At 40.4% G+C, this 20,372-nt stretch overlaps 1 protein-coding gene across 1 annotated transcript in view; it reads right to left on the bottom strand.

The window, feature by feature from the left end:
• LOC126262960 (vacuolar fusion protein MON1 homolog A) overlaps nucleotides 1-20,001 on the bottom strand; it is a 115,172-nt gene extending 95,171 nt beyond the window's left edge. The window contains exons 1-2 of the mRNA XM_049959909.1: nucleotides 19,487-20,001; nucleotides 8,417-8,592 (exon numbers count right to left, since the gene is read on the bottom strand). Coding sequence (XP_049815866.1) covers nucleotides 8,417-8,592; nucleotides 19,487-19,768 — 458 coding nt within the window. The 5' untranslated portion in view covers nucleotides 19,769-20,001. The remainder of the gene's footprint in view (nucleotides 1-8,416; nucleotides 8,593-19,486) is intronic.
• Between the last annotated feature and the right edge of the window lie 371 nt (nucleotides 20,002-20,372).

Genomic DNA, 20,372 nt, shown 5'->3' with positions numbered 1-20,372 from the left:
GAAAAGCGGAAGCCTGTTTCGATGCTCCAAGAGTGGAGGCGATTGAGACAGCCTTGAAGACGTTGTTCAAGAAGGCTGGTCCATTGCGAGCTGTAGTAGATCACAAAATCGTCCACAAAGAGGGAGCCTGAGACATCGGGAAGGAGACAGTCCATAATTGGATTTATGGCAATGGCAATCTGTACAACACTTAGCACGGAGCCCTGGGGTACCCCGTTTTCTTGGGAGAAAGTACAGGAGAGAGTAGTGTTCACCCGCACTTTAAATGTGCGCTCTGCCATAAATTCACGAAGAAAAAGGGGCAACCGACCGCGAAAGCCCCAAGAGAACAGTGTGCGGAGGATGCCTGTCCTCCAACAGGTATCGTATGCTCTCTCCAGATCAAAAAATATTGCTACTGTTTGGCGTTTCCGGAGAAAATTGTTCATGATATAAGTGGAGAAAGCAACAAGATGGTCAACTGCAGAACGATGCTTTCGGAAACCGCATTGGGCAGGTGTTAAAAGACTGCGGGACTATAGCCACCAAGCTAAACGGCAATTCACCATACGCTCCAAAACCTTACATACACTACTCGTGAGAGAAATGGGGCGATAGCTAGAGGGGAGATGTTTGTCCTTTCCACGTTTCGGAACAGGAACGACGATAGCGTCCCGCCATCGTCTGGGAAAAGTACGTCGGTCCAAATTCGATTATAAAGGCGAAGGAGGTAACGCACACTATGGTATGATAAATGCATCAACATTTGGATGTGGATACCATCCGGTCCTGGGGCGGAGGAGCGAGAAGAAGAGAGTGCATGTTGGAGTTCCCGCATGGAGAAAACAGTATTGTAGCTTTCGCGATTTTGAGAGGAGAAAGCAAGAGGTCGCACTTCCACTGCACGTTTCTTCAGGAGAAATGCTGGCGGGTAATTTGAAGAGCTCGAAATCTCAGCAAAGTGTTCACCCAATGAGTTAGAAATTGCGATGGGGTACACTAATGTATCATGCGCAACAGTGAGCCCAGAGACCGGGGAGAAACTAGGCGCGCCTGATAACCGTCGAATCCGACTCCAAACTTCCGAGGAGGGAGTGAAGGTGTTAAATGAGCAAGTAAAGAAGTCCCAGCTTGCCTTCTTGCTATCGCGGATGACGCAATGACACCGTGCACGGAAGTGCTTATAGCGGATACAGTTGGCCAATGTAGGATGGTGTCTGAAAACGCGAAGAGCACATTGCCGCTCACGTATTACATCACGGCATGCCTCGTTCCACCGAGGAACTGGGGGGAGCCGGGGCAATTCGTAGGTGCGAGGTATTGAACATTCCGCAGCTGTAAGAATAACGTCTGTAATATGAGTGACCTCATCGTCGATACTAGGAAAGTGACAGTCATCGAATGTCGCTAGAGACGAAAAAAGTGTCCAATCGGCTTGGGCAAACTTCCAGCGTCTCGGGCGCATATATGGCAGTTGTGGCTGCAATCGAAGGACACATGGAAAGTGGTCACTCGAGTGTGTATCAGCAAGGGCGAACCATTCAAAGCGTCGAGCTAGCGGAACAGTACCGACCGAAAGATCCAAATGAGAGAAATTTGTCGCGGAGGCAGACAAAAATGTAGGGTCCCCAGTGTTGAAGCAAACAAGATCCGCTTGGTGGAAGACGACTAGCAATAGTGAGCCACACGGACAAGGATGTGGAAATCCCCAAAGCGGGTGGTGAGCATTGAAGTCCCCAACCAGCAAATAGGGGGTGGAAGCTGACCAAGAAGATGAAGGAGATCAGCTCGTGCTATTGGTGTGGATGATGGAATGTATACAGTACAAAGAGAGAAGGTGTATCCAGAAAGGGAAAGACGGACAGTGACTGCTTGGAAGGAAGTGTTTAAGGGAATTGGGTGATAATGCAGAGTATCATGGAGAAGAATCATGAGTCCTCCATGTGCTGGAGTGCCTTCAACAGAGGGGAGATCAAATCGGACTGACTGAAAATGGGGGAAGACAAAGCGGTTGTGGGGATGCAGCTTTGTTTCCTGAAGACAGAAGATTACCGGCGAGTAGGATCGTAAAAGGATCGTCAATTCATCCCGATTGGCTCAAATGCCGCAGATATTCCACTGGATAATGGACATAGGGTGGACAGAAAATGGAAGAATGTGACCAAGGTTGCCGTTAACTCAACGACTGCTCAGAGCTTGCAACCGACACTGTGGAACGGCATTCAGCCGAAGGCAGAAGATCCTGATCCACAGGTTGTTCAGGATCAGCTCCTGCCACCAGCGATCGGCCGGTTGATCGGCCGCCAGCAGTGCGCCTCGGCAACACAGAAGACGGCCGAGGGCGGTTACCGCCAGGTGGTGCTGTAGATGAGACACGCCGTGGCAGAGAAGGAGAGGAACTGGGTTTCTTATTAGCCTTCTTGGAAACATGATCTTTAGATGAAGGAGGAACCGATGGTTGTGAAGTTGGGGTACGTAAAAAATCTTGACGAGTATGCTCTTTTTTGGAAGTCCAGGTGTCTGACTTTTGGGATCGAGATTTAGCAGAACCCGATGAAGGGGGAGCCATAGAGTGAGCAGGCGAAAGTGGGGAGGTTGAATGGGCAATCTTTACGCTGGCCGATCTGACGACTGTGTCACTAAAGGTGAGATCACAAGTCTGCGTGGCCACCTCCTTTGTTGGCCGAGGAGAGGCAAGGACAGTGCTGTATTTTCCTGTCTGAGGCACAGTGGGCTTTCGACTGGCGAATAATTTTCGAGCAGCAAAGGTCGACACCTTTTCCTTCACTCTGATTTCCTGAACGAGCTTTTCGTCTTTAAAAATGGGGCAATCTCAAGAGGAAGCAACGTCGTCACCCATACAGTTGATGCAACGAGGGGATGGAGGTGGACAAGCACCCTCATGGGCATCCTTGCCACACGTAACACATTTGGCCGGGTTGGAACAGGACTGGCTGGTATGATTGAACCGCTGGCACCGATAGCAACGCGTAGGGTTCGGGACGTAGGGGCGAACGGAAATTATCTCATAGCCTGCTTTTATTTTCGATGGGAGTTGAACTCTGTCAAATGTCAGGAAGACAGTACGGGTTGGAACGATGTTCGTGTCAACCCTTTTCATAACTCTTGTGAACAGCCGTTAGGCCCTGGTCAGACAGGTAGTGTTGAATTTCCTCGTCAGACAATCCGTCGAGGGAGCGTGTAGAAACGACTCCACGTGAGGAATTTATAGTGCGGTGCGCTTCCACCAGGACAGGGATGGTGTGGAGCAGTGAAGTACGCAGCAATTTTTGTGCCTGGAGGGCACTGACTGTTTCTAACAACAAGGTGCCATTCCGTAACCTGGAACAAGACTTTACAGGACCTGCAATTGCGTCGACACCTTTCTGAATAATGAAAGGGTTGACCGTGGAGAAGTCGTGATTTTCGTCAGACCGAGAAACAACAAGGAACTGTGGCAACGATGGAAGAACTGTCTGTGGCTGAGACTCAGTGAACTTACGTTTGTGAGCAGACATAGTGGAAGATGAGGAAACTGTTTGCGGAAGAATCCCCCATGATTACCGGCGTCTCCGATGGCGCGCTCCTCCCTTGTGGGGGCCCTCTCTGAGGGCACTCCCGCCTTAGGTGATTGTTCACACCTCAGGTCACACCTCCCGAGAAACGGACAGAGGGACCAATCAGCACTTTCGGAAGGTATCAGCTCAGGTAATCACCCCTCCCTGGGCCTGGCCGTTACCAGGGGGTACATACGTGTCCTACCTGTCTACCCGGGGTGGGGAATTACGCGTTACCCCGTCACCGGCTACGCATGAAAATGCGTGGGTCGGCCTTCAGACACGCACAGGGAGGAAGAAAGAGAAAAACAAAGAAAGGGAAAGGAAAGAAGAGAGGTCTCAAACGCCACAGCGGAGAAAAGGGTAAAGAGAAGAGGTAAGGGAAAGAGAAGGACAAAGGAAGGATGAGGATATGCAAGCAGAGAAGGCGAAGAATGTTACATTTTCGGGCGTCTGTCTCCGGACGTAGGCACAAACCACACTCCCAGAGGGGGAGAAAGGGAAGGAAAGAGCCAGAGGTGAGGGGAGGGGGGGCAAAGATGGAGGATAGGGAAGGATGCGGAAAAGGAAGGTATGCAGCCCGGAAAGGAAGGAGGGCCACATTAGCTCGGGGTCCCGTGCTCGCTACGCACGTATCCACAAAGTGACGCCGGTAATCATGGGGGATTCTTCCGCAAACGGTTTCCTCATCTTCCACTATGTCTGCTCACAAAAGAGTTGTGGAGAGCAGCGATCTGTCAGTATACTTACACCCCACACTGCTGCCACTGGCGCAACTGCTAAACAAGATCGCGTCAGTCATGTGGCCTGCAAGAGTGCCATCACCACCACATCACTCAAAAGAGCATCACACCAGGACCAAGACCACATCTGGTCCTCCTGTTTTCTCACAGCCTAGATGGCTGGCACCCAAGAAGTTCCGCATCATAAAGGCAAACTCTGACATTGTGATCCAAGCAGGCACAGCACAACCATCAGAAAGCAACTGGGCTTCTTTCCCTTCATCTGGTACAAAAGAACCCAGATGCCCTGGTGTCGATTATCGATGATGAAGCTCTGACAATTACTAACCAACACCCTGTGTGTCATATTGGAGATTTTGCATGTCTCTTGACAGGATGCATCATTTTTGCAATGTTGGACTTAATAAAAGCCTGATACCTATAACCATATAGAAGTGGCAGCAGAGAACATCCTCAAACTGCAGTAACTATCCCCTACGGATTATCTGAAAGCCCACACGTCATACTGCCTACAGAAAGCAGCAGACTTTTCAGCACTGTATCGATGAAGTTTTGTGGGGACTAGACTTCTGCTTTGCATGAACATATTATGTGTTGGTGACATCATCGTTCTCAGAAGAACATGAAAGACAGCTACACATAATTTTCTGCAAGTTTTATAACTACATAATCATCATAAATCCAGCTAAATGCGTCACTGATGCTAACAATGCGACATTCTTGGGATTTTGGGTACATATTTAGCAGCTGAACACATCACTGCACTTACATCTCACCCAGCCCTAAAACCAGTGAGTGAAATATTTTGGTACATGTAAATAATAAACTTTTACTGCTAGGCTGTCCTCGGCAGCCCCACGCATCATACCATGACTGCGCATCCTGTCACCGATGCCCCACTAGTGATTTTCTCAAACACCTCATCCCATGCTGCTGGTGCTGTGCTGCAGCAGAATGCAAACTGGCAGCCTTTAGGTGTCTTCTCCAAGATCACGGAGAAGCAGCACTCTTGGCCACAATTTACACAAAACTTTGGGGAGCCCATGAAGCATTTAGATACTTCTGATTCACAGTGGAAGGGCATACGTTCATAATGTGTATACAGACCATCAGCCACTGGCTTATTTTCACTGCCACAAAATACCTACACACCAGTGTAAATCAATTGAATAAATTTTAATTCACGATGTACAACAAACATTCACCATTAAAACGGTTTGAAGAACGTCATCGCCAACATTTTGTCTAGAGTAGACAGCATTTCCAGAACTGTGGCTTTCACAAAACTAGCAGCACCACAAAAGACTAAGGAATTAAAGGGTCTGCTGCAAGACCAGATGGCCCTGCAATTCTGTCAACACTACAGTGGTCATAATTGCCTGCTCTTCTATGACCACAGGATTTCAACTTAAAACACGCACTCACCCATCAGGAAATTGGCTCTACATGGACACTAGTAACGCGGCATTGTGTGTGGCCCGGTGTACAGAAGCAGTGCCATACATGGACACAGACCTGCAACCCCCTGCCAGAAGTACAAAACAATGCTGTTTGTACGAGCTCTGCTTAGAAGTTTTGACATTCCACAGGAATGATTCTCACACACCCATGTGGACATGGTAGGACCATCACCAGTCGCACATAACTACCAGTACTGCCTCATTGTGACTGACAGGTACACCAGCTGGTCAGAGATATTTCCAGTGGATACACAACTGCTGATAATGTGGTGCACACACTCACCTGTGGTTGAATTTCATGTTTCAGCTGAATCCAGGGTCAGAAGTGGGAAGCAGGGATATTCTGTGCAATGGCCTGGCTGTAAAGGATACACAGAACAATTAAATACCATGTCAGGCAGTTGCAAACATTATTGTGGAGGCCTACACCCTTTCTTGAGAGCCGCTATAATGTGCCATACAACAGATTTGGGTACTGACACCTTCCCGGTAGTGCTGTTGGGATTGCACATTGTATTAAAAAAAGACCTGCAGGCTTCCACATCAGTGCTGGTGTATGGTGAACCTTTCCGTCTACCAGGAAAGTTTTCAAACAACACCATGCCCCCCCCCCCCCCATGCCCTGTTCAAGACTTTCTCACAGATCTCCAAACACAAATGGAGGCCATGCGATGGAGTGGAACTACACAGCAGAGAAAACATTCTACTTGTGTTTTCAAAGATCTGCCACTGGCGAAGCATTGTTTTTTCCCAATGTGCCCAACTTTACAAATAAATGGAGCTGCCTTACCAAAGCCCATACATGATTACAGGACGAAATGCTAGGCCAGTCCCTTTCAGCATTAAAGGAGTAGGTGATGTAGTGTCCATTGACTGGTGAAAGCCAGGCTACCTAAGTGCAGAAAATGCTGTTGAAAAGCAGGCTACCCCCAGGCAGAGAAAATCCGCCATGCTGCAGCTGCCGGCACCACGTTATCCAGAGCACAGCTGCACACCTGGAAATCAACCAACCACTGCCCACCCAGGTGTAGCAACCAACTTGCGACACCCACCGTCCCACAGCATCTAGCAACAATACAAACACATTGCAGATGAAAAGTGCTGTTCCCTTTCAATCCAACACACATTTCTTAGTTAAAGTTAGTTGAAAACTTTTTTTTTCCTTGTAGGTGTGTAGTGTAGCGTCTTCATTGGAAATGTTGCAAATTACCTGCCAGAAAGACTGTGCTCTCCAGCAGCAGTGCACCGCTACCTGCCGCACTACGAGGATCAGAGTGTGACCACTGGCCGGACATGCATTATGCAAAATAACTAGCAGGACAGTACTAGTATATTCTGTGTTAGCAGTTGTTTATCTTGTTTGTGTACAGACCAATAAAGTGTCTTATCTTTACATGAAGTGTACTATTAATTAAATACCCTAAACCCTTTCTTACCTTACCCCAAGTATAAGATAGTCCTCATCTTCCTTTACCTTCTATTGAATTTCTGTATCCCATAATAAACGTTCTGTTAATGTGTTAACGATGCAAATAATTTCTTTTGTTCAACATAAAATCTTTCTGTCTCTTCATCATCTGTGGAACTAGTACACACATATACTTTTATTGTGGGTCTTGGCTTTTGTCTCTATTGGCTATAGTAATACATTCACCATGCCATTCATAGCTTATCTGCACACCAATTTCCTTATCTGTTGTTACATTTACTCCTGTATTCACCTGACCAGAAGTCCCATTCTTCTTGTCATCGCATTTCAGTAACTCCCTTGATAACTTCCACCAACTCATTTATCTTTTTTTAAATTCATTATCCTCCAACCTGATAAAGGATCAAAACAGTCCACATTCCAACCCGTAGAATTCCAGATTTGTTTTCTTTGGTGACAGCATCCTCCTGAGTAACCCCATCAAAAGATCTGAATGTGGAATTTTTTTACCTCTGGAATATTTTATCCCAGAGGATACAATCGTCATTAATCCATACAGTAAAACTGCATATCCTCAGGCAAATTAATGACTGTACTTTCCCCTTGCTTTCAGTCTTTCATGGCGGCAGCACGCCAAGGCCATATTAGTTAATGTTACAGGACCAGATGAGTCCATCATCCTGCCTGTTGCCCCTGCCACTACTGTAAAGGCCGCCACTTCCCTCTTCCAGAACTATGTCAGTCAGGCTTCCCCACAGATACCTATTCTACTGTACAGCTGTCTGTAACACTGACACACATAAGCCACCTTTCTGCAGCAAGGTCCATGGTTCATGGCTGGCAAAATTTTTAAGATTTTAAACATAAAGACAAGACTGCTGGGAATCTGCAATATGATTTTATTCTTTTCATTGACAATCACATAGCCTCTCTACTCTAAATCACAATGACATTGGTCAGTTGATGATGCTACTGGAGCTAATTGCTGAATAAGGAGGAGTGATACTGCAGCTTCCTGGTAGTCATGTCTTTCTTTTTCAAACACAAAGATGTGGAGCACCACTTACAGAAAATACACTGTAGAAGATGGACAACTTGTTAAGATCGGATGCTCCACCAGGTAGTCAAAGTATGTGTTGGCCATTGCTACAAAATTTTAAGTAAGCTGTAGAACTTAACTGCATTATGAGTTCCACATTTCACATTATGTTTCGTCATACACCATAAAAGGAATGCCGAGATAGCTACCTTGAATATATAGGTTTACCAGCTGTACTTAGAATGAATACATGTTTCTTTTTTGCCTTCCATTCAGTGTTGTTCCAATACTCTTCTTCTGGCACAGAACCAACTGGAGTAGCGGCTGTTGTACCCTCTTCATTTGAAGTCAAACTTGCTTCACTTAGTTGTGAGGCTAATTCCTCCTGTAATAAAAAAAAATCTTTTTTGTCGATTTCTCACTGCTATCCAAATAAATTACAGTTTCATAATGCATACACTGCACAATCATTTTGTTCTTCAGTACGAATTTCTGAAAAGCAATTCAATCAAACCGGTGTGACCATAACAGACACCTTAATTATCACACCACAGTCTTTATAAAGACATACGAGTATCTTCATCTTAAAATTACTGAAAGGATCATGCCATGGCAGGCAGAAGCTTTAAATAATGTTACTACAAACTTCTGGCTCCTTCTCATCTCACCAATCAGCAGCCTACTGGTGCAATAGCAAAATGGTAGCTTAAAAGGGAATGGCCTGATTAGCCTTCAGTCCCCATCATTATTTCAGCTCACATGTTTACCTGGATTCTAAAGTATCTTGGATCCAAGTTGAATTATATCTGCTATGTTATGAACTTACAGAAGCTACCAAGTACATCTGCTACATGCTTCAGGGTGCACCAAGGAAGTCAGTAGATAAGAACTTTCTTCTCTGGGTCACATCTCATTTGCTCCAGAAACCTGAATGCAGAATACAGACTTGCAATGATTGTAAATTTCTCATCTAAATCTTGACAAAATGATCACAGAAACAGACTGAAAGGCTATGGAAGACTATTATTATAAGTTATTGTAGTGGGGATCTAAAACGGTAATGGATTTTGAAATGCTACGTGCTTTAAGAAACTGCCCCACCCTCTCCAACATGTGAGAATGAGGACTGAACACAAAACCAGTTTTATCCTATCACCCTTCTATCTGCTGAATTGTCGTTAGTAACAGATGTGTCATGATCATGTAACTTAATGAAGAGTGAGCTACAAATATTTTCCACAAATAAGGAACACTGAATTGGTCTCGTCTCTGTGGATACTACATTACTGGCAGTCATGATGATCACCAAGTCAGCAAATAAAATGACACTGGGACAGAAAGTCTCAAAAATTTGAAGAAATCCCTGGACATGTCTTTATATCCACGTCATATGGTAGATCACGGCATGAGTGAGAAATCCATTAAATGATGTCATGTAAGAAAGACTCTTGTACAGTTGCCTACAGCACGGCCAGGTTATAAATGATGGAATGGTATTTGGTGAAACTCTACCCTGATGGTGACTTCAGAGCTGTCAGGATCTGAGAATCCAAGGAAACTGCCAATTAACTAAATTGTCAAATGACTTCCCTGCAAACTGTATCTTTACACTACAATGGTTGCATGCCCCAGTTTGGTTCTATCACGGCAAAATAAAACTGTTTCTTTCCCCAAGTCAGGCATTTGACATGTCTTGCATAGAAACTATCGTGTTTTGGTGCATTGTCACATGTTTTTGTCAACACTGTATCCACATTGGATCAATGGAAGCATCCACTTTCACCCGTCTGCTTTGACCTGTGCATAATAGCGTTGTGGGGTGTGACATCACTAAGGCATGGAGGTTTTGAGTTGGTTGCGGTTGTACATGTGTTGTTATATTTGATGGTGCCCTCTGATGGCCAATCTGGACGTGCCAAGTTTAAACGTTGTGGTATTCATTTCATTTGAGTTTTCATTGTTATCGTGCTAACGTGGTTTTCAGTTTGGGTAGTTGGTGCAATAACATGGATTGTAGAAGAGTTTTCAGCGAGTTATTAAACTGTTTTTTGTTTATGTGTTTGGCGTTTTTGTTAAATCTGATTAGTTTGGTGTTTGTTGTGTGGAAAGCTGTCAATTTTTTTAAATTGCTTTTCCTGTCAGGTACAGATATGACAGTGAAGTTCATGAGTGTATCACTATGTTTTGAGATGGGTGCTGATAGGGTGCCTCTCATACAGTTTCTGCAGATTTTCGGTCTTCTAGCTTAATATGTTAGATGTCACATTTGTGGCTTCAACGTGAGATTGACAAGAGTTCTGGCGGCTTGGACCATGGACATGTACATATGGCATTGTCAGCTTAAGGAACCTAGGTGGATTAGATTAGATTAATACTAGTTCCATGGATCATGAATACGATATTTCGTAATGATGTGAAACGAGTCAAATTTTCCAATACATGACATAATTAAGTTAATATAACAACATACTTAAGTTAATATAACAACTTTTTTATTTTTTGTTTTTTTTTATAATTTTTTTTTTCTTAATTTATATCTAAAAATTCCTCTATGGAGTAGAAGGAGTTGTCATTCAGAAATTCTTTTAATTTCTTCTTAAATACTTGTTGGTTATCTGTCAGACTTTTGATACTATTTGGTAAGTGACCAAAGACTTTAGTGGCAGTATAATTCACCCCTTTCTGTGCCAAAGTTAGATTTAATCTTGAATAGTGAAGATCATCCTTTCTCCTGGTATTTTAGTTATGCACACTGCTATTACTTTTGAATTGGGTTTGGTTGTTAATAACAAATTTCATAAGAGAGTATATATACTGAGAAGCTACTGTGAATATCCCTAGATCCTTAAATAAATGTCTGCAGGATGATCTTGGGTGGACTCCAGCTATTATTCTGATTACACGCTTTTGTGCAATAAATACTTCATCCCTCAGTGATGAATTACCCCAAAATATGATGCCATATGAAAGCAATGAGTGAAAATAGGCATAGTAAGCTAATTTACTAAGATGTTTATCACCAAAATTTGCAATGACCCTTATTGCATAAGTAGCTGAACTCAAACGTTTCAGCAGATCATCAATGTGTTTCTTCCAATTTAATCTCTCATCAATGGACACACCTAAAAATTTGGAATATTCTACCTTAGCTATATGCTTCTGATTAAGGTCTATATTTATTAATGGCGTCATACCATTCACTGTACGGAACTGTATGTACTGTGTCTTATCAAAATTCAGTGAGAGTCCGTTTACAAGGAACCACTTAGTAATTTTCTGAAAGACAGTATTGACAATTTCATCAGTTAATTCTTGTTTTTCAGGTGTGATTACTATACTTGTATCATCAGCAAAGAGAACTAACTTTGCCTCTTCATGAATATAGAATGGTAAGTCATTAATATATATTAATGAACAACAAAGGACCCACGACTGACCCTTGTGGAACCCCATTCTTGATTGTTCCCCAGTTTGAGGAATGTGCTGGTCTTTGCATATCATGAGAACTGCTTATTTCAACTTTCTGCACTCTTCCAGTTAGGTACGAATTAAACCATTTGTGCACTGTCCCACTCACGCCACAATACTTGAGCTTGTCTAGCAGAATTTCATGATTTACACAATCAAAAGCCTTTGAGAGATCACAAAAAATCCCAATGGGTGGTGTTCGGTTATTCAGATCATTCAAAATTTGATTGGTGAAAGCATATATGGCATTTTCTGTTGAAAAACCTTTCTGGAAACCAAACTGACATTTTGTTAGTACTTCATTTTTACAGATATGTGAAACTACTCTTGAATACATTACTTTCTCAAAGATTTTGGATAAAGCTGTTAGAAGGGAGATTGGACGGTAATTGTTGACATCAGATCTATCCCCCTTTTTATGCAAAGGTATAACAATAGCATATTTCAGTCTATCAGGGAAAATGCCGTGTTCCAGAGAGCTATTACACAGGTGGCTGAGACTCTTACTTATCTGTTGAGAACAAGCTTTTAGTATTTTGCTGGAAATGCCATCAATTCCATGTGAGTTTTTGCTTTTAAGCAAGTTTATTATTTTTCTAATTTCAGAGGGAGAAGTGGGTGAGATTTCAATTGTATCAAATTGTATAGGTATGGCCTCTTCCATTAACAGCCTAGCATCTTCTAATGAACACCTGGATCCTACTATATCCACAACATTTAGAAAATGATTATTAAAAATATTTTCAACTTCTGACTTTTTGTTCGTTAAGTTTTCATTCAATTTGATGGTAATACTGTCTTCCTGTGCTCTTGGTTGACCTGTTTCTCTTTTAATAATATTCCAAATTGTTTTAATTTTATTATCAGAGTTGCTGATTTCAGACATGATACACATACTTCTGGATTTTTTAATAACTTTTCTTAATATAACACAGTAGTTTTTATAATGTTTTATAGTTTCTGGGTCACTACTTTTTCTTGCTGCCAGATACATTTCCCTTTTCCAGTTACAAGATATTTTTATACCCTTAGTAAGCCATGGTTTGTTACAAGGTTTCTTATGAGTATATTTAACTATTTTCTTGGGGAAGCAGTTTTCAAATGCATTTACAAAAATGGTATGAAATAAATTATATTTTAAATTGGCATCAGGTTCACGGTACACCTCATCCCAGTCTAACTGCTGAAGGTTTTCCCTGAAATTTGCAATTGTTAAATCATTGACTGAACGTATTACTTTGGAGGACTGTTTAGTATTGCTGAATGGAGCTATGTCATATATTTTAACTAGCTGTGCACCATGATCAGAAAGACCATTCTCAACAGGCTGAGCATTTATCTGGCTAAACTTATCTTGGTCTATAAAGAAGTTATCTATCAGTGAGCTGCTATCCTTTACCACCCGACTAGGAAAATCAATAACGGGTGTCAAATTGAAAGAACCGTGTAATACTTCAAGGTCATTTTTCCTATTACCCTCTTTCAGAGAATCTACATTGAAGTCCCCACAGATAATAATTTGCTTTCCCCCGTCTGACAGATAGCACAACAAGGAGTCCAAATTTTTCAGAAATAGATGAAAATTTCCTGATGGGGACCTATATACAGTTACAATTATAAATGTGCCTTTATTTAATTTAAGCTCACAGGCACATGCTTCTATATGTTTCTCTACACAAAACTTTTTTGTTTCTATACTTTTTGCACAATGATAACTTTTGACATATATGGCAACTCCTCCTTTCTCCATATTTTCTCTCATTAAATGTGCAGAGAGCTTATATCCACTTACATTTACCTTATCCATATCAGTAACAATGTGATGCTCAGACAGGCATGGTATATCTATTTCATCCTCGGCTTCTAAATCTTCTAAACAAACCAGAAGCTCATCTATTTTATTCTTTAAACTCCCAATATTTTGATGAAATATACTTACATTATTTTTAATTATACTTTTATGAGAACCTTTCCTTATTCTAACATTTGCAGTACTCTCCTGTCTGAGTTTCTCATCGTGCTTAGGCCTAGTTCCTATACCAGTGGTCACATGGTGTTCAGAGAGGCAGATTATGTCAACTGGGTTGGGTGACTAATTCATCAATGCAATTACCTAGGACTGAGATACAACTTGGTGGAGATAAAATTTCTGGTGATTGGTGAAAATTTATAATTGACAGCTGTGACTGGTGATCGAATGTGGTAGAATTGTGCTGTTTAATTTCTTTCCTAAACCGAAGATTTGATTCAATCCTGCTGGTACTGCTGGAGGCTTTTGTTGGTAATTAATTTTTGTTCTGGTTTTCTTCTACAGTAATTGTGATGTTGTGTGTGTTGTATATTTATAGTAGGTAGGTTGCGTTTCAACTGATGTAGTGAATATTGGGTATTTGGGTTTTTGAGTTGTTGGTTTTGGTCCCACTTTTCGGAGTTGCAGATGTTGGTTTTTTTGGTATCTGTAGCTACAGTTGAGCTATATAGGTCAAGGGAAATGTCAGAGTCTCGTGGTTTTGTTGGTACAGCAGACTTCTCTAATTTAAATTTTTCGGGTAGTATTTGTGTGGGGATGGTGTGATATCTTAATTGTTGTCCCCGCCCTAAAAGCCCAATTTTCCATAGTCATTTTGTTAGTTTCATTTTATTTTTGTTCGCTTTTGTTGGCATGGGTATGTAGTGACACCACTGTCATTTTGCATATGCTGGAAGTAGCCATTTCTGCCATATTCATGACGTCATGTGTCAAAGCACAGCACCTCATGGAGAAAGCTTAGCTGGAATTTTCATCAATAGCGGAACAAATTCCAAATGCTACCTTCCACAATACTTCTTTAATAGCAAAAAGACTGACCATACCTTGAATAAGCAATTCCGGTAAAAAGTCACCCAGGCCTTGACACCAACCATGTCAGATGTTGATGAAACTTGGTACAATTACTTCTTTTATCATCCTGAAAGAACTTGTAAAATTTTTTTGCTCTATCTCTTATAGTTGCTTCTTCTTCTTCTTCTTCTTCTTCTTTTTAAGCTAACGGATGTTTAGTTTTACAAAAACTGCAATATCTAGAGTCTCAGACCTGATAGAAAGCTCAAATTTGTTTTAAAATACTCTTAATTGTATAGGCTATTAGATAAAAGAAAAATTATGCTGGCTTTTTAACCTGTTTAGTAGTTATCTAATTTTTAAAATAATATTAATTATATTTTAAAAATAAAAAGTACCAAGTGACTTAGACACCAAAAATAAGTTTTTGTCCTCTTGGAGTAACAATGTACGCTTGGATTTTGTTTTGTTACTCCTGTGTTTTGAAGTAAAAAATTATTACAGTGTTAAATAGTGCTTGGATAGTATTTTATTAAGTTTATTCAAACTTTCAGTAAGTACTGTTACTTAGTTTACAGAGATTATTTTCCAATATCCTATAAAAGTAACCAGAACAGTAATCAGACCAAAAGTGAAATCAGTATGTCAGATATTCAAACCTGTAGTGTAGGGTTATTTAAAAAATCTGTTTCCAAACAACCTACACACCTGCAAAGAAGTTACAACCTGTATCTGAATTGAGTGAGGAAGAAAAAGATTTGATCCACTTACGATCTGGAATTGATCTGTGTGAATTTAAGAATATATGTTCACACCACAGCTACTACTTTTTAAATGTTTTTGAAAAGTATCAAACAACATGTGTAGGCCCACTAAAAGACACAAAAAGCCCATCAAAAAATCGTTGAGAAATGTAGGCTTGGATCTTTCTAAACAATTACTGACAAAAAATATTAGTATAAAACCTGGACAAAAGCTTTGCTCAACATGCCGTAACTTTTGTGAGGAAAAATTAAGAGTTGAAGTCAATGAAAGTGAAACAGATAATGAAGTCATGGTTGAATTAGAATCATTGGAATCCAGAAATGAATCCCTCGTACAAACAAACATTGCTCTTGATAATTTAGGTTTAACACCGATAAAGCTTCATGGCTTGTCAGAACAAAGTAAAGGGTCTTATTTTTAAAAGGAAGGTAAGCAGTATTGAAAAGACTGCAAAAAAGGCGGTTTCAAAAGCATTAAAATATGATGCACCAAGTTCTGATGATGAAGAAGATACAAGTGTGGTTGAGAAAGCAAAGGATTTTGATGTAATGATTTCTCTTATGACAGAGAAGATTTCATCTGTTGGGAGGTCTAGAAAAATCCAGATTCTGACCTTGGCTCCAGATTCTTGGAGTCGAAATAAAGTGATGAAAGAATTTAATGTAAGTGAGTACATGGTGCGACAAGCTAGAAAGCTAAAATCTCAAAAGGGTATTTTGGAAACTCCTGGTCCAAAAAAAGGTAAAACTCTTTCTGAAAATACAGTAAGACTTGTAACAGATTTTTACGAAAAGGATGAAAGTTCCAGAGTGTTACCTGGAACAAAAGACAAAGTAAGTGTTCAAAAAAACTGTGTACACGCAAAAAACACTCATTTTGCGTAACTTGAGAGAACTCTATTATTCTTCCAAATGGGAGAATCCCGAGGTAGAAGTAGGATTTTCAAAATTTTGTTTCTTGAGACCTAAATGGTGTATCCTTGCTGGTGCTGCAGGCACACACACTGTATGTGTATGCAGTATCCACCAGAATGTTAAACTATTACTGGATGCTGTGAAAATTGAAGAATCTTATAAAGACCTAATTAAGATGCTTGTGTGCAACACAGAAAACCAAAACTGCATGCTACATCATTGTGACAGCTGTCCTGCAAATACTGCACTAACTGAGTACTTAACTGAAAAACTAAGTGAAGAAAATGGTTCAAATGGCTCTGAGCACTATGGGACTCAACATCTTAGGTCATAAGTCCCCTAGAACTTAGAACTACTTAAACCTAACTAACCTAAGGACATCACACACACCCATGCCCGAGGCAGGATTCGAACCTGCGACCGTAGCAGTCCCGCGGTTCCGGACTGCAGCGCCAGAACCGCTAGACCACCGCGGCCGGCACTAAGTGAAGATTATGATTTAGAAGAAGAAATTGTAATCAGTCAGTGGGTTAACACAGACAGGGCAGAAATGATCAAACAGTATCAGTGTTGAAGACTACATTTCCTTATTGGTTAGGTCATTGGAAAAGCTCACCCCACACTCGTTTATAGCAAAATCCCAATCAGCAGCCTTTAAAAGATTGAAAGAAGACCCACCACCTAAAACAGCAATTATTGTGATGGATTTCAGTGAAAATTATTCCTTTGTTATACAAAATGAGATCCAAAGTTACCACTGGAATAGAGGTGGTTGTACTCTACACCCAGTTGGAGTTTTTCTACGAAATGAGGAAAACAATGTTTTTGTTTCCAACCACTGCTTTATTAGTGATGAGCAAGAACATGACGCTGGTTTTGTTAACTTTGTACAAAAAGAAATTACAAAGTGGCTGTCATTACATCATACTGACATTGACTCAGTTCACTACTTTACAGATGGTTGTGCTGGGCAGTATAAAAATAGAAACAGTTTTAAAAATTTGACTGAACACTTGAAGACTTTAATTTGAAGGCCCAACCCTCTTTTTTTGCAACAAGTCACGGGAAGTCAATTTGTGATGGCCTAGGAGGAACTATTAAAAGAATTTTAAGGAAAGCCAGTCTACAGCTTTCAGACGAAGAACAAATAATGACAGCAATCGATGTGTACAAGTTTTGTGAAAAAAATATTGAAAACATTCATTTTCACTTTATTGACAAAAAAGAAACTGATTTGCTATGGTTAAAACTAGAAAAACGTTTTTCAGCAACCCGAACCATTCCTGGAACAAGAAGTTTTCATAACTCCAAACCACTTCCAACAAACAACCTTGAAATTAGAAGGACTACAGATAGTGTAAAACCCTCCTAAGTCTTTTCTTTCCATTCTTCTTCTGATTGGGTTCGTGTTGAACCATCCATAAATAGTTATGTGGCTGCAAATTATGATGGTAACTGGTACTTTGGACTGGTAAAAACAATATTCAATGATGAAGAAGATGCAGAAATTCTATTTCTACATCCTTCAGGACCAGCTGCATCATTTTATTGGCCTGAAAGAGAAGATTCTTGCATAGTGCCTTTGGAGCACATAGTCTGTGTAGTAGACGCACCTCAATCAAGCGGCACTGGAAGAATGTATTACTTCAAAAAAGACTATCAAAAGAACTGAAAGCTCTTGAATGAAGTGGAAAAACAGTTTAATCAGCATTAATGTTTATTAAAAAGACAAAATTACTCAAAAAATTCTATGTTTCAAGCAATCAGTTGGGTTATACATAAGTGTCGTAAGTACACCATCTTTGTACATAATTCTAATGTAATCTACTATAATTAATAAACATGTTAAAAAGCCATCATTATTTTTGTTTTATCAAGTAGCCTATATGTTGAAGAGTAAATTAAAACAAATTTGAGCATTCTATCAGGTCTGAGACTCTAGATATTGCAATTCTTATAAAACAAAACATCCGTTAAAAAAAGAAAGAAAAAATACATTTTTTTTTCATAGAAAATATTAATATATTTCAATAGTATCATTTTTATCTTCAAATACGTATAATAAATAAACTTGCTGCAAAAATTCATGATGTTATCTAAAAGAGTTTTTAAGATAAGCAATTTTAAAGTTTTGAATACAAATTAAATTTACCATTTCCGAAGGTTCGGAAAACACAAAACAAAAACTTTAAAAATTTATAAAAAAAAAAAAAACTATAAGAGATACAGCAAAAAAATTTGCGGGTGTTGTCAGGATGGTACTAGAACTATTTGAGCCAAATTTCATGAAAATCTAAGGAGGTGGGTGTAAAATTTATTTTTTATTGGGTGATTTGATATGGAATGACCCTGTATTGAAAAGAGGATACAAGCTGGATATCAACTGAAGCAAAATGAAGGGTAATAGAATCAGACAATACTGAGAGAATTAGATAAGGAAATGAGATATTAACAGTAGCAGATGAGTTCTGCTATTTAGACAGCAATTTACGTGATGACAAGATGAAGTAGAGCATATACAAAATGCACACTGACGATAGAAACACCTATGAAAGTGAGGTTGGTTAGCATCAAATATAAATTTAAAAGTAAAGAAGTATTTTCTGAATGTATTTGTACGACGTGCATCTGCGTACGGAAATGAAACATTGACTACAAATGGTTCACACCATAAGAGAATAGAAGCTTTTCAAATGTGGGAAAAAAAAAAAAAAAAGAATGCTGAATATTATTCCAGTATATTGAATTACTAATAAGGAGGTATTGAATCAATAACTTATGGCTCAAACTGCCTAAAAGACTAGGTCAGTCAATAGGACACACAGACATCAAGGAACTGTCGTCAGTTTGGCAAAGGAAGAAGTCCGTGGCATAAAAATTATAGAGGGAGACCACAACTTGACTGCAGTAGGCCTAATGTGATTCAAAAGGGCACAGGTTGCAGCTGTTATGCAGAGTTGAAAAGACTTGACTGAAGACCAGAACAATTACGCAACATACAAAGCGTGATTGTAAATTATATACAAACGAAGGCAAGTGTTCACTCATAATTAGAGACATTATCTATGACAATATAACATACAAGTTCTGCCACAGTGATTCTAGCATTATTTAGAAGTGAAGACAGTTAATAACACTAACAAATCCTGTTGTACATCACCGTAACCCGAAGTAAATAACTGAATGTAGAAACTTCCATGACATAAATGAAAAGGATTGTATATACACTCTGAATTTCATGTGTAACTTGTAAGTTACTTTAATGTTGTGTCAACTAATGTTAACATAATTGAACAGCATGTCTCACTTACCACATCATTTTTAAGCTTGTCATCATCAGATGCTGAATCTTCCGGAACAGTTGTGTCATGCAGTTCCTCTTGAATTTCGCTAATGGTACTAGTAGTACTTTCCTTCATCTGTCTGTCATCAAAACTAGAGTCCATTTCCTGTTCCAGTTCTTCAAAAGAATCTGTCGTGACGAGCATGCTTTCTTTGCATGCTCCTGGTTCAAAGTCAGCGACGACATCAGGATCTTCGTTCGTTTCGGAAAGCAACTGTTTACTTTCCACTTCATTTACACTTGACGCCATTACTTAGCAGCAAAGCACTTCGAGCGCAGTATACACACTAAATAAACAAACGGGTGAGCACTAATCTTTCTCGTATCAAGTCGATAGCCAGCTTAAGCCGGGTTCACACAGGCAACAAAAGTATCGCCACTGCGAATGGCGAACTGCAGTTACTTTGTAGTTGCATGTGTGAACTCCTAGTTTTCGGTGGCGCCATTTAAGAAGCGCAACTTTTGTCACGCCACAAAAAGTTGAACTTGGTTCTACATGTTAAGCCCGGTCCACACGCAACGATCTGTCTGCGCAGACATTGGCGCAGATGTCTGTACATGCAAAAGATCGCTGCAAATGTGGTGTGTTCACACAACACAAACCCCAATCTACTACTCGCCCGCCATCTGTCGGTGTAGAAAAGAAATGTCAGTGGCAAGCGACTACGCTCGCCGTAAACGTCAAAAATTTAATTCAGTTATTTTGAAATATAGAAATGGAGGAAGTGCTGTTGTGGTCTGTGTTCACAACGTGTGTTGCAAAAAACGTTCAGACCAACCACAGGAAACAGAAAGCAGTCAAAATGGTGTAGACAGTGGCTGCTAAAGCGAAAGCAGTTTTATCACGTAAATTT

The sequence above is a fragment of the Schistocerca nitens genome, chromosome 6, assembly GCF_023898315.1.
Source record: "Schistocerca nitens isolate TAMUIC-IGC-003100 chromosome 6, iqSchNite1.1, whole genome shotgun sequence".
In the NCBI taxonomy this organism is placed as follows: Eukaryota; Metazoa; Arthropoda; class Insecta; order Orthoptera; family Acrididae; genus Schistocerca; species Schistocerca nitens.
Note: the sequence above shows the minus strand (reverse complement) of the source record. Positions and strands in the feature narration are given on the sequence as shown.